The sequence below is a fragment of the Cariama cristata genome, unplaced genomic scaffold, assembly GCF_000690535.1.
Source record: "Cariama cristata isolate BGI_N322 unplaced genomic scaffold, ASM69053v1 scaffold13698, whole genome shotgun sequence".
In the NCBI taxonomy this organism is placed as follows: domain Eukaryota; kingdom Metazoa; phylum Chordata; class Aves; order Cariamiformes; family Cariamidae; genus Cariama; species Cariama cristata.
In genome coordinates, this window is record NW_009632934.1 from 1 (window position 1) to 15,513 (window position 15,513).

Below are 15,513 nucleotides of genomic sequence, written 5' to 3' on the forward strand. Positions count from 1 at the left end.
GACAGCAGGCACTGCCTGGAGCCTGTAGTGAGCTTCAGACAGGGCAGGTACTGAGAAAACTGAACTGAAGAAAATAAAATCTACTGAAAGCAGAAATAGTTCTGTTTCAGCCAAACTAGGACACACAGAAACCTCCAAGTATACATCAGCAGAATAAACCCAATTCAAACACATTTTTCCCATGAGGAGTGCTGTGCAATCTCCATCCTTGGAGATTTTTCAAGACCCAACTGGATAAAGCTACGAGCAACCTGGTCTAAGCTCAGCACTGATCCTATTTTGAACAGGAGCTTGGAGAAGAGACTTCCTGAGGTGCTTCCCAGCCTGAATTATCCGCTGATCCTGTGGTCATGTAAAAAAAGCCATTCCAGGTGGAGATCAGGCCAACCAGTCTCCTCTTTCCAGTTCTTCTTAAAATTCATAGACTTATGTGTCCAATAAAGTATACTCTTTTCAAAAAGAAAACTCAAGATCTGTTTAGTAATAGCTGCACAACATAAACTATGGGCCGTTAATTTTATTGTTTCATTGCACAGGACAAATAAAGAGGTTACACCAGTTTTCCGGTCACTACTTAAGATCTTTGTATTTTTCTGACAGATGTGCCAGACCTATTGTGTAGAAAAGGTGGGTGTTTCCTAAAACACCCATCTTGTCTCCTTTTTTGTTGTGTTTTATATCATGTCTTTTATACCATGTCTTTCATAAAATTTTATTTTGCTAACTATATGTACACAAGTCTACAAGGATCCTTTAGAAAAAAGAAGAAAAAAACCAAACAGAAAAGCTGCTTAGAGTTGAATTTAGATGATGGGATTTGGGGAACGTGTGCTTCAGTCAGTCTCTTTAAACAGAAGTATGTGTCTCTGAGTAAGTTCTTGTGCACATTTCTATCTAAAAATAAACAATCTGAGAATAAGACCCATACCCAGACAAGATCTACCCAAGTATTGTCAGCACTTTCCTTTCCCCATATTTATGCAATTTTAAAACACCTAAAACAGTGACAACTTTGCCAGCAATGCTAGTTTCCTTTTCCAGTTCACCTATCAGTAATTAATTCTTGGTTTAATATCTACGTAGGAGCAAAGAGCTGCTGGGAGCTGTTAGCCAGAGGGGTTGTCCTGAGCGACTGGTACACCGTCTACCCCTGGGATTGCCCTGCCGCGGCTGTGCTTTACGAGATGGACATGGACGGGGCAGCTGGCTGGTAAGTGCCACTGAGGCAGAGGTGCAAGGCTGCCCCAGCTGTCATGACCCAAAAGGAGCTCGTTAGGATGACCTTCTTCCCCTTGGGATCAATGACCAAGTTCATAATTCCCTTGGACTGAATTAAAGTGAAATGACACCAGCCAACCAGTTTTAAGATTTATTAATACAAAACACAAGGTGTTTGGGTAATACAATAACTCCATGATGACTACTGAAGTGGATGATGTAACTAGATTAACAAGTCCCGTGCTGCATGTTTTACTTAGAACTAGTCATAAAAAGAAAGAGGGGAGGAGAGAGAAAGAGGGAGAGAGAGATGAAGAAGATTTCACCATCCATGGATCCAGCGGCGTCCCGTTGGTCCTCTTTCTTCTGGTGTCTTGGTGGTGGGGGTCCCACCCCAGCTTCAGGTGTTACCTTTTTACACAGTTCAAGTCCTCAAATCTCCGCCCAGTTCCAAGAAACTTGATGCATATGCATGGTGGGCATGATACAATGTGAAGGTGGGCATGGTCTCGTTCGGCACAGGCTCAGTGCATCCCAGGTGTTTGAGGAGACCCTCCCCAAGATCGATGAACTAGCACCCTGCACATGCACAATTAGCTGTTGTCCAGTTCTTTGCAGGGCCAGCATATCTTATGAACCAAAAATGTTTAAGGCAAATGCCCATTCATCTGTCCGCCACATCAGCCCCTGTGGGAAAGCAGATTCCTGCCCCTAAGCCAACAAGCAGCAAAAAGAGATCCAAAACATCTTGGACATCGCAGGATGGCTTTTTGACTGTGAAAGTCTGTGGGTCTTTAAACTAGAGCATTTAATATGTGAAGCATAAAACAGAGAAATAAATATCACACTCCATTTTTTAAAAAATAAATTGTATGAGGGTTTTTTCGTTTCAGTTAGAGCCAAAAAAATCCCAGACTTTTATTTTATGCTTTTCTTAATGGCACTGTGATAAGGAGCGTTAAAGTTACAGGGTAAATTTCCAGGACCGTGCATACATTGCTAAATTATCAAATTAAATATTTTCCTTAATCCTAATCATCATGCCATCATTTATTATGATTAATAGTTGTTACTAAGCCATGATCCAGAGGTGCAGGAGTATGGAATACTGCTCTATTTTATAAGATCCCTAGCAAATGCACACAAACAATCTTTTCCCCAAAAGTGGACTTTGTCATTCCATCTGCTGTAGGCCACATGACACTTGGAACAGCTTCATGATAAAATGACTTCATATGAAAATCTCCCTGTCATCATTCACCTTGCACTGAAGATGCTCTAATTGTTTTAGGCATAACTTTTCTTTCTCTTTCTCTTTTAAGACTCATCTGCCAGGGTTATTCACAGCTCACTCACTGTCTAAAGCTACCGCTCCTACCCTCCATCCCTACTGAGACAGCCAAAATAGCAGCCACGTTCATTGTCTCCCTCAAAGGCTCTGCTTGAAGGCAAGGGGCTGGGGATGCAGCTGTTTCCATATCTCCCTGGTCAGGCTGTGCTGAAGAGCTGTTGCATTTGGACTTATTTTAAGTTCCTGCCGCTGGGTGAGAACGGTGTTGGGAAAATGCATTAGCAGTTTCTTTACCCTTTGATGTCAGCATATGAATATTGTCATTCTCAAGCCAGAATTCGGTCAGCTGGCTCCCGGTCTTTTTTGTACGAATTACAGTCTCAGAAAAAGTCCATGGAGCCATCGATTTGTCTTTGGAAAAACCTGCTGGGGATAACTCTGGCAGCAACCACAGCATTTTCCCCTCTGCATGTCCCATAGCACATCCCAATCCACTGCTTTACTCTAAGACAAGAGGGAGAAAGATAATGGAGGAATGCTGTAAGTTCAGAAGGAACAAGATAATCATAAAGATGGAGCACCAAAACAAATCATTACAAATAGAAGGAAAAAAAAAAGATTTGACAAAATCTGTTTTTTCCCAAAAAAAAGACATCAGCTTTTCCTGTAAGTCAAGAGGTGAGGCAGGAGACTCAGCTAACATCCAGGAGCACTGATTTCAGTTGTGCTATGGATATTTAATGAGCTGAGGAGTGACCATGAGCTAAACAGGGGTGAGGAATCTCTTCAGTAATAAATCAGAATTCCTAAAGACCACAGAAATAGAAATACAGAATAAAAAAATCCAACAAAGCGCTGGCATAATGTGTCTACTAGTGTGCTTGTAAATTGTTGTGATTAGGCAATGATGAGCTTCGCATTGACCTGAGAGACTTTGACAACAACCATCATTTGCCTAATATACATCATTCAGAATTTTAAAGGAGACTGAAAATTACAAACTCATCCTTGGAAACTTCCGCAGTGGCAATGCAAATAAGGAGCATCCAAGGGATAAACTGGAGCTTCCAGGAAGGCAAGGGTGATCTGCAGATGAAATGTTGTATTATATAGTGGCAAGACATGAAATGCTTTTTGCATCACGCGAATGATCTTGTCTCATCTGTGAAATACCACCCCAGAACATTACCGATGCTCCTGGGGTTACAAGCTCTTCTGAGACCAAGGTCACTAGTCCTAAAGTCTAAAAAGGCACAGCATAATTTAATAATACTCCCTGGAGCTCTCACTCCATCAGGTATCCAGAATCAGTTGTACCAACTAAGCTCTTTATTTGCAAAGGGAAACTTTGATGTAGCAACATTTTGCTGAAGAGGGACCTGGATATGGAATTTATTGGACACTTAAAATAGCAACTGATAGCTGTTTTCATTTCTGGGTTTTCTAGTACTTCAGACAGCACACTGTCACAGGCAAGTAACAGCAGCGAGAGAGAGACAAGCCAGACCTAAATATCTTTGATCACAGAGACCTTGCCACTAGTCCAAACTGCCTCCTCCACTCTCACTCAACTGGTCCTCACCACCCTTGGCTGGAGTAAGGGGAGGTGTGAGGGTAGCGACTTTGCCCTGCTGCAGAGAACTGCATGTTCCTGGAAGGCCAGAGACGACATGCAGGATGGACCAGCCATGCTGGTGGGGACAGGGCTCTAGTGACACACGGAAGTTGATTTTTAACAAGACTTGTTTTCTCCATAGGGGATTCATTGGCCCAAAACAAAAACATACTATTTTCGACCAAAGACGGTGATAACAGTGCGTACTCTAGCAACTGCACTGTAACCTACAAGGTGACTGGTGGTACCACCAGTGCCACAATTCCAACTTCAATAGCTTTTGCCACCATGGTAGTTTTGCAGATGGCATCCAATGGCAGATAGGCTAAGGGTACAAATACTCCTACTAGCTGTTGGAGATGAAATTCAGGTAAACATAGCCCAGCAGGAAGGTTGTAGTTCATTTGTGGCTTTCAGGAAATTTTTCAGTGGCACAGCTTGTTGCCATCAGAGCTGGATTTTAGTTCCATGCAGGACAACAGTCCAACTCCAGCAGCACTCAATCCCTTGGTCTTTACTCCCAGTTCAGGCTAAAGTAAAAGAAAAAGTCACTTTCTACAAGATTCATTCATGCTGAAATAAGCAAAACTAAAATAAGTAAAGGTTTTATTAAAACCTTATACTATTCTGAGTAACAAAGTCACTCAGTAGTCCTACCAAGGCCACAATGGGCATCAAATCAGCAAACAAAATACTGCACTGAGGGACCTATTTGCCAGATCATTCACACTGAGTGTGCACCTTTCCTCTCCAGCTGAACACTCACTCTAGATGATACTATTAAACTAGCCTGAAAAGATTTACAATAAAGAAACTACAATGGAGTCCAGCCCTGCAGGAAACCAGGGAAGTCTGTCTCTCAGCTCTCCTGAAAATCTAGTCCTTATTCTCCATATAAAAAGTCCAGCATGTTTTTACAGCTTGTATTGCGAATGTCTTGAGGGAGACAGAATTCCTGGACTGGGCTAACATGCTTGACATACAGCACTGCCGGTAGCAGTGCCTGTTGTGGGAAATAGTTTCCTACTCTAAGCTCTGCAGTTGCTTAACTCTGCAAAGTCACTGGAGGCAAGTCAGGAGAGCATGAAAATCCCCTACTGGAGCGGAAGGATGCAAATATTGTTATGGACTGGTCACTAAAAAACGGGACATTCGAGGTCTGAAAAGGGATAATAGGAGAAATATATGCAAAACCGTCACCAAGAACCAAATAATTCACCTCATGAAGGTATAACTTCCAGTTGTGTGATGCTTGTCTGGTCCAACAACAAGCAAATTGTTGGGAAAAATTATTCTGCTGTTTAGCTCTTGCCATCCTTGCCAGTTTGGTGTGCCTACCCTCACCAGATGCCCTTGCAGCAAGAGCCTGCTTTGCCCCTTTCCTGAGCACATTCCTCATCTAACCAGTTGTGCCAGAGCGACCAGTGCCACCTGTGTCTCCACTGCTCTGTACATGGGGAAATTAATATCAACAAAGAAAAAGGGCTTGGGCATTGCCTTTCCACTCTTCAGGATTCATCTGAGCAGCGAAGGTGCAGAGCATCTTCTGCCTATCCTATAAAGCACACCTCTGCCTGTCTTCCCTGCACTCAGTGATGAAAAGCTGCTAGCCTTTCACAGATCAGAAGAGGTGTTACCACAGATTATAAATAAGTTAAAAATGGAATGCAGCAGAAAATATCTTGTTGAAGGCTCTTGAAGAGGCTGGTAGGAAAGAAACCACTAAACCAAAATCCTTTTTGGGTAGGTTGTCTCAATATATTACCATAAGGAGAGTTAAGCAAAGGGTCCCCAAACTGGCTTCTAGAAGAAACCAAGCAAATGCCAAACCAAACATTCAGCAAGGGCATTCAGCTGGTGTGCCATAGATGATAGAGATCCTTCCTAATTGGCTCCTGAAATTAGGAAACCACTGTGCCCCAAAATCAGTGTATGGAAATGTAAGGAAGGAGCCCGTAAGTGCAGATTCAAAGTGGGTGCTCTGTGTTCATAAATCACTGCACAGCCTGCCTGCCCAGTACTAAGACGTGCTGCAGCTAGCACCAGGTACAGGAAAGGTTGGGTTTGCTCTGCCCAGCAGGAAGGGTCTGTGGACACCAGTCAAGACCAGTGAAACCAGCAGCCTGAGCTCCTCACAGACAGGAGCTTCCATTGAAGCTGCCCTGGGAAAGCAGACAATGAAACCTTGGTCAGCAACACAGCATGTGAAACCCAAAGTGTGCGCAGGGGGAATTCTCCTCCCTTCACTTCCCCACATTTCCCCTCTCTGCTGAAGACAACTGTCTTTAGAAACTCTACCAGTCACCTGTGCCTTTTTGGAGCCTCAGGAACTCCTTGGAACTGGTTTTGTAGTAAGGACAAGTGAAATTTGCAGCAGGGCTTTTAGCTCTGAGGGACTCAGGCACTCAAAGACACCTTATGTTCACAAAACCCAGAAGCAGAAAGGGAAAACCAACAGACATCTTTTGAAAAAACTGCTATCTTAGTGTCCCCAGCAGAGATACTAAGACTGGTTATAGGCTGAAGAAATTTTCCCTTGGAAATATAAATGTTCATCAAAAAAAACCCAAAAACTTTGTTATTTGCACATAGTGAAGTGCTATAAATAGCACAGCCCACAAAAGGTTAAGCCAGAAGAACAGCTTTCCTTGTTGCTTTGGATGACAACCTACTCTTGGAGGTTGACATCACTCCTTTCCCAGCAAGACAAATCTCCAAAGCACATGGAAGCTCCCCTTGAGCAGCAGCAATGGTGCCAACTCTCCAGCAAGCTCTTATTTCATGTTGCTTGAAGTCAGATCCATCAGTTTACTTCCCAGCTCCCCAGTGCCAACTGCTCTTCTTGCAGCTTCAGGAGTTGTGTGGCAATGTTCTTAGGTTAGCACAGAGCAGAGGAATGCAATGACTGGGGCTTGCTACTTGGTTTAGGTACTCACAGCTTTTGCAGCTTTCCCCATCCTCCCTGCAAAGCTCTAGCATACTGGTGGGCAGCGAAGCCCGAGGACCCCACCAGAAGCCAGGATTTCACCTGCAATTTTTCATTAATCAGTGCTAAATCCCCTGTTGCACACACTTATGATGCTCTCACATGAACCTTTTCAAGTGCTTCTGTCATCTGGTTGTACCTTCTGATTTGCTAAGCTTAATTTCTTGGGATTTGCAGATCACTTCAATTCTGGGGTCTTCACTCTTGGCATTTATGTTTCTAGAGGTGAAGTGATGGGTCTGAGTGTTCAGAAGTGCTCCCCATTCACCCAGTGTGCTTAAAATTCTTGTTTTCTCACCCCCCAGAGTGATTCTGGGTTTTGAGACTCACAGGGGACATTTCCCAGGGCTCAAGGGACCATCTACATAGAAAAAAGAATTGCTGATGATGTAAATGATCAGCCCTCTGCAATCTTCACTGGGTCCTGGGATGAGGAAAAGCAATTAAGGACATATTGAACACTGGACCAATTTCAAAATCTGTCCTCAGGGGCCTGACCTACTTTGGACTAATCTTGTTCATTAGCAGTTTCCTGCTTCCAAAAGTAGCTGCATCCACAAGGACACTACTGCTCTCCTCAGATGGAAGCAGGGTGACATCTCCAGGTGTCCCCCAGGCTGCATGGAGCCCAGAGCTGGTAACACCTAAGGGGATGCATCAGTGCTGAGCAGATACACCACAGCTGCCTCCACAACGTGCTTTCTCAACCCACTCCAGAGCAGCCCATTCCTCTAATGGAGCAACTGGGAAAAGCTGGACAAACCCATTCTTACTGGCGTTTTTTGGGCAGGAAAGGTCTAGCCTGGAGCCCTTGAAAGACTGTAACAATGGAGTAATCTGCAAGGCCAGTTTTGCTGTTTGCTTTTAGGAGTGATTTACCAAGGGAAACAGCTGAGGGCAGCAGCTTGTGCCTCCAGATAGCTGGAACAAGGTATTGCAGCCATTTCCAGACACAGAGCACAGGATATAAAGTATTGGGCAGGAGAAGGCTTCTCAGTGCTAAGGCCTGATGCTTCTTCATCTCCACCTGCCCCATGGAGCAGACACAAGTCCATCCCAGATGGACAACCACAGGTGGTGGGGTGAGGGGTGCACAAGTCCCCAGTCACCCTACAGCTGCCCTGCATAGACTTCTCCCTCCCTAGAAGCCCAGAGGCACCTGCTTATCCTTTTTCTCTTTCCTTCTGAAAGGCTGAAGAAAGAAGCTGCTGTCATTTTGCCCCAAGAATTGCATGCGCAGTACTTGCCATGGATGAGATAATTTTTCCCAAGTAAAGCAAAACTCAAACTTGAATGCAACCAGTCTGATCACAATCCCTCTGATTTCCCTGCACTTTTTTCAGATGGGGTGGGAAAGTGAGGTGTGCATTTCCCTGCCAGAATGGGTTCTCAGGAATTACAATAATCACAACACCTACTGGATTATTATTTTATATTCATACAGAATATGTATAAGGATGTGTATATGTATGAGCTATTTGGGGAACACAGAATTTAAGTGACAACCATATCCTATCTCTCCCTTGCCTTCTCCCAGTTGCTTAACATTAAAGCAAGCTGTTGTATATGATTGGAATTTGAGATGTTAGAGGGACCTTATGAGAGAAACAAGTTCTCCCTCTGATATCCTGATAACTGGAAAAGACTCCAGGAAATCACAGTCCCCTCTGAATTGGAATGCAACAATAAGGACAAAAAAAACTTAAATTCTGCCCCCTGCTAAAATTCATAAACTTTACAGGCTCTGTGTCTGAAGTTAACAGGGGGGGGTCAAACTGGATGAGGCAGTTTGGACCTCAAGTAACACTGACATAAATAAGCAGAGCACAGGGCATAGCAACAGCAAAGCAAAACAGAAATCCTGCTCATGATATAATGAACAGGGACTGAAGAAAAAAAAAAACAGGTGGAAAAAAATCAAACATGCTCTGCTCATGTAACCTTGCCTGGATACACAGAATTTTAACTTCGTATCACTCATCAATCATGTATATATTGAAACCTCTGTTTGAACTGTTGCAGAGTGATGCTGGGCTGCCTGGCAGGCAGAGTGTTGAAGCATGACCCAGGCGGTGCAGCTGCTTTCTGCCAGTAGCCTCAGCTGACCTTGGGCTTTTCATCTCCCAGCGCCTCAGTTTCCCCATCTACACAGTAAGCTTTGTAAATGGCACTAGCAGGTAGGATGAGGGGAGCTGTCCGCCCTTAGCTAAACCTATGTTTTTGCTGGTTCCTTTTGCTGTTTCCTCTAGAAATAAGAGTATGGGAGAGGAAAGGCATCCAAAATTTGCAGAGGGCGGAGGCGAGGCAGGCTGGGGCAGCCAGGCAATAACTTTCCCATCAGATTTGTGGAAAGCAGATTATTTGAGAAACAGCCTGAGAGCCAACCAGAGTCCAAGATCTGAGAGCAGGCAGTGGGCAAGCACAGAGGTGGCGCTTACACTGCGTGTTTTTTTGTTAGGTATAAAAGGCTTAGATGGGTCAATGCTAACCACAGCGCCTGGGACGTGGATGAGGGGAGCTCCGCAGAGAGCAGAGAGCAGTGTCGGCCATGGGCAGAGCAACCCCAACCTTCCTGGCACTACTCAGCCTAACAGCAGCTATTTGTGATGCCCAGGAAACCTGCCCGGGTGAGTGGGGTACAAATCCTACTACCATCCTGCTGAGACAGCCTGTTTCATCTCCCTCCATAATACAAGCTTGGGCGAGGCAGGGTAATATGACTTTATTTTTTATTCTATGGGTTTTTTTTAATTCGGTTGCATGTGGGAAGACGGTAAGGGGGAAGCTGAAGTCTCAGCAGCCATTTTACAAAACTGCTGGCTCCAACCAAAGATGTAGCATCCTCCCCAACTCACCAGTGGGATCTCCAGAACAGGCTGTCCCAGTCGAAGTTTTCCATCCTGGTTAAGGGTTTTTTTGTTCATGGTACCTTGGCCCAGTTACTAAAGGATGCAGAGCAATACAAAGGATTGGTCAAGTGCCTGCTGGGTGCCAGGCACCCTGGCAGCTTTGGGACACTGCACAACACAGCTTTCTGTCTATATTCCTCGGGAAAGTGATAGGGGTGATTTCAAACTGACCTGCCATCAGGAAATTTGGTAGAACCTTTACTGTCCATAGATCCATCAATGTCACTCACTATGCTGTCAATATCTGCTCAAAGCACCTCTCAGCTTTTGTTTTATTAAGCTACAGTATATTTGTCATGCATGTAATATATATAACAGCCTCCTTTCCCACTGAACTCCCCCGAAACCAGAGAGATTCAGTGTCTAGCTCCACTAATATGTGAGATCCTCAATGCTATCTCTCAATCCATACAACACCTCCAAACTCCCACCCTCATTGCTTTTGCTTGCACTGTTCCTCAACTCCAGAGGGTTTGGTTTTCTCTCCAAGATATTTCAGAGCCCTAATAATCTGCACAAAGCCTGTCTTCATTTCCTCAGAAGTGAGAATAGTGGGACTGGGTGATGCTGACCGGCTCACCGTTCTCCAAGGATGCCCAGGGATCCCAGTTGCCTCTGGCCCAAAAGGAGAACGAGGTCTCCCAGGAACAAAAGGTGAGGCCCCCAAAACCAGTGATGAACACTATGATATCAGGTGGCTTTCTTGCTTTGAGAAGCGGAAGCAAGCTGAGTCTGGAGCGGTGGCTGGCCTGGCACTGGCTTCTGTGAGCAGCTGGAGAGTCAAATAGGAGTGGAAAATGCCCCATCTAGAGATGTGCTGATACACATGGAGACATCTTTTTCTCCCTGAGTCTTGTCACAAGTCTGTGTGAAGTGTCTGGGGTGTGACGTGTCATAACTCATTTGTTTCTTCTACAGTAAAAGCATCCTTTTATTTTCTGAGTCTTTGAACAGTCTGGGTTAGAGGGAGGCTGCTATGCTCCTGCATGTCTACTGGGGAACAGTTTGGGAACTGTACTGACACCCCTTACCTGAGAAAGTAAGGCAGATGGAGGTCTTTCAGGGGTTTCATAGCCAACTCACAGAGAAGGTGAATCATATGAGGAGAGGGAGCAGCAAAATCCAGAGACTGACTCCTAGATGTACAAAGCTCATAGAAATTAGTATATGAAGTGTAAATTAGGACTTACACTGGCAGTACCACTGTAGTGTAGCTTCAACAGAAGAAAAGGAGTAAGATATTTTGCAAGACTGAATCTAATTAACAAAACCCAGCTTCCTGTTTCTGTGAAAGCCAAGGCCCAGTTGTCCAGGCTTCTGTATCATCTCCCTTCTGGTCAGTTTGCAATATGCACGTACAAACGGAGTCTTTCCTTGCAGGAGAAGTGGGAGCCCTGGGACTCCCTGGGAAAGCAGGACCACTTGGAGCAAAAGGTAATGTATAACATATTCAGCTCTAATCCATAAATCTATGCAAGTTCAGGATATACATTGGGAGATTGGGTCTACAGCAAGGAACTGTAGAGCTGGTCATAGTCCAAGAAACAGCTCTGAAGTAGCATAGGCAAAGCAGGATTTGGGGGTATGGACCTTGCATGGGATGAGTACTAGAAACAGTGTCCTTGAGTGGGGCCATATCACATACTACTATTCCTCTTAAAGTTCCCCACTGACCCTTACCACACCCTAAAATCAGACTTCTCCCCATTCCCCGCTCCTACCTTAACCTGCCTCCACCACAACAAACCTGCCCAAATGCCCCCACTCTCTGAGGAGCTTTGGGGTGCTTCAGCCAGAGGGCCTGATGCAGAGACACAATGCTGAGTGCTTCCAGCAGCCTCCAGGCCTGGACTCAGCATGTGATTCCATTATAGCCCACTTGACCAGAAGGATAGGATCAAACCATCAGGAAACAGCCGGCACAAGGTGAAGCAAGGAGGAAATGGGGATTTCTTTGCAATGGGATGAGCCCCTGAAAAGAGGAAGATGTCTGCTGAGAAATCAGCTTTCACTCCATCCAGGCTGTGCTTAAGGTCTTCAGTGGGATCTGTGTGCTGCAGACATTCGAACAATGTCTCTTCTAAAGAAACCAGTTCCCAGCACAAGGTGGTACCCAGGAACTGAGCACCAGTGCACTGACTATGTGGGAAAACAGCCCCTTTGCATGCTACATATGTAGCTATTTCCTGGCCAAAAGCACCCAAGACGTCAGCTGAAATCCCAGCAGAAGATGGATGAACCTACTGAAAAAGCAGCTATTGCCCAAAATTTCACGTGCCTGACTGAAAACAGAAATCCCCCACAAAAAGTCACTGAGACGGAGCTGTGAATCCCCTATACACTTCCACAGAAGGAGCAACAGTTCTCTCTCTGCTGTGTCCTGCTCTTCCTGCTGTTCCTGAGAGGTGCTGCTGATCAAGAGCAGCCAGGCCGGGGTGACAACGCCAGCTGAGATACTCAGCAGAGCACAGTGACTTTGCACTGCTTGACAGCCTCTCCTGTACATTTGGGACATATGGAGGGGATGAAGCAGCCACTTGGGGAGCCACAGTAATTCACTTGCATTGAATCATCTGTATTGAGCATTTTCGTCTTGTCTTTTGCAGGAGTAGCTGGAGAACCTGGTTTCCCAGGACCAAAAGGTAAATCATGCTGTGCTGAGTTTATCACGTGAGCTGGTTTAGTTAAACTTCCACTCTGTGCTGTTCTGGAACAACACACCAGGTGGGAGCAACTATAGAGAAATAAAAGTACTCCACCAGGTACTGGATGGGGCTGTTTGGTGACAGGTGTGCCCCATCATAGGCTCAGCACAGAGCCAGGTGGTGTGACCAGCCCCTCTCTTAAACCAGCTGTTCCACAGTAGGGGCTACCACCAGCTCAGGTGCCTGATGCTGCTGCCCACCACCATCAGTTACAGAAACCACAGGGCTACACACGCCCCAGCCTGTGGGACCAGCCAGATTTGGGCTTCCCATGCTATGGCAAAAGGCAGAGGCTCAGATGAAACGCAGTCAGTGCTAGTGACAGAGGAACATGTCTGTCTACCAGCATTAGCAACAGGGTAGAGGAAAAACAAGAGTTTTTTCCTGATGCCATCATCCTGCATGCGAGGGCCACTGGCACCTGTCGGTGAGCACTGTCTGCACCGTGGCTTCCCTCACTGGAGCTTGGCTTGTGATAGCTGGGAGCCAAGCACTGCTCATCTGGTGGCTAGTCCAGCACATTTGCTCCAGATGTCACAGCTGCTCCCAAAGCACTGACTAAAGCCCTCTGCCAACAGCAGCCATTCCCCTCCCGGGGCTTTTGACCCTGCCTTCCTGCAGGTGCGTCTCCTCACACCCACAGTGCTCCTGTTCAACATGTCCCAGCCCAGTGGAACTCACTGGCACAAAATGTTGGTGCCTAACTCCGTGGGCTGGCCAGCAGCAGGCAGAGCAGCCAGGTTCAACAGAGGCATGTCTTGTGTCAGTCTTGGCATTTGGCTCTCACAGCCCCAAATCAGATGTCAGGGGAAAATACATCATGCCGGGTCCAACAGCCCAAGAGAGGCAAGGCTGCTGCTCCTTGTGCATTTATAATGTGTCCCACTCCCGTCAGCCCACCGTGTGCCTGCTAGGTGACCTGGAGAGCTGCTCCCAGTGACTGAGGGTGCTGTGTGTCACTGCTGTAATTACAGGAGTCTGTGTCTTGGGTTCCCACCCGCCATTGTCACTCTGTGCTCTTCTGGGTCTTCACAAATGGACCTTTGATGGGCTGCTGGGTCTCCGCTGCTGAGTCTCCTCTGATGGGCCTGGTAGCGACCATGGCAGAACTTATATTGAGTTACTCCTCCTGCCTGGTTTCTCTGTGCCCCTGTTGTGCGTGCAGATGAACTAAACACTTTTCCTCACATCACAGCCCTCTACCAGTGCAGCAGGATTTGTCTTGAAAAGCAAATGATGCCAAGTGCTGGAGGAGGGTAGGACAGGGTGTGGAAGGTGAAGAGCAATTGATGGTGTTGTTTGTCCAACAGGAACGAAAGGAGAGCCTGGATTTCCAGAAACATGGGGTGAGTTTCATCCTAGGTCCTTCATGGCACCATGGCTTTGCAGAGAAGATGGTGGTGGACTCCCTGCACCAGAAGTCAGGACAGCAATAAAAACAAATTCAGAGTGACACTGAAGGACTGAGTAATCAGAAATATCATTGTTAACCCATTTGCTTCTCACAGCCACATGCAGCTTCTGTGTGTCTACTCTGTAATCCAGCTAGGCCAGGAAAGTCATATCCTCTGAGCAGTACTCGTGTCACCTGCCTTCTGTGTGTCCTCGAGGAGGTCTCTCAGTTTTTGGGAGCCTCAGTGTCCTGGTTTCCAACATGAAACCACTAGAAACACCTCTGTAGACATGCTGTTACTTCAAAAGGCAGTTATACCACCATGCTTGCAGTGGCAGGTTCAGTAGACGCAGAGTTCACATGCGTGATAGTGCTCAGATTAACTTAATCACTAGAAAAATAAAAAACAAGAAAGAAAACCAACAAGCTTCCATTGACCCCTGTGTATCCATGATCTAAAGCCAAAGCAGAGCTACAACCTGCTCTGGTTGCACTTGGATGCCATTGGGCCACAGTCACATGCAGAGGCTTAGGCAGATTAGAGCTGCTGTAATACCTGAAAGAGAGACTGGAATGCCACTGAACTGGCCCCAGGCACTTCTCTGCCCTTTTATGTTTCCTGGACATCTAAAAGCATGTGACTAATAAGGAACAGGCCAAGTCTAGTACCATCCCTCCATTAGGAAGGACACCCATGCCCACAAGACAGCCTGGTACAGCTGTGTGTCCATTCATCAAATACAGCACACTCAGACACCTGCATCACTGTCTCAGATCGTCTCCTAAGGCTTTCCCTTATGAACACCACAGGCACATCTGTAAGCTGGGATATGTGCTAGGGATTGTTCCAGTCAATCCTTCGGCATCTGTGAATCTGAGCTTCTGTCATCAGGTGTGTTTTTTGGGAGCAAAAATAAATTTATACATTATATATATGTATATATTCAAAAGCATCATCTGTCCAATCCACAGAGGATGAGCTGAACACTGTTTTCTGTATTACAGGTAGGTGTTCTGTGTCACCATTCCTTTGCTGCCAACTACCCACACACTCTCTGTACCCCCCATACATTACTGAGCCTGGACAAATTCCTGGATCATGAATTTGTCATCCCGCTCAGAGCAGCTCCACCACCCAGACCCCCAAATGAGTCATTGCAGATGAGAGGAGTCTGAGCACCTTAGACCATCTCTTAGAAGGTGCCCATCTCCCCTGTGACGTATGGACTCAGAAACTGCAGCAGGGTTTGGCTCCTAGTAGGTGTGCACCAGGGTCCTGCAGTGCAAAGTGCCAGGTGGGAGGCTGAAGGGCCCAAAGCCTCTGGCTTAGGGCATGAGGCTGATGTACTCCTTGGTTGCAGTGAGCACGTTATAACTCTTTCCACTTCATCTCTTT

At 46.0% G+C, this 15,513-nt stretch overlaps 1 protein-coding gene across 1 annotated transcript; it reads left to right on the forward strand.

The window, feature by feature from the left end:
* Positions 1–1,083: 1,083 nt before the first annotated feature.
* LOC104166581 (ficolin-2-like) lies at positions 1,084–4,358 on the forward strand (the record flags this gene model as incomplete). The annotated part of the gene is made up of 3 exons (XM_009706566.1): positions 1,084–1,210; positions 3,957–3,985; positions 4,267–4,358. Coding segments are annotated over 3 exons (248 nt in total), but the record flags the coding sequence as incomplete, so codon positions are not given.
* Between the last annotated feature and the right edge of the window lie 11,155 nt (positions 4,359–15,513).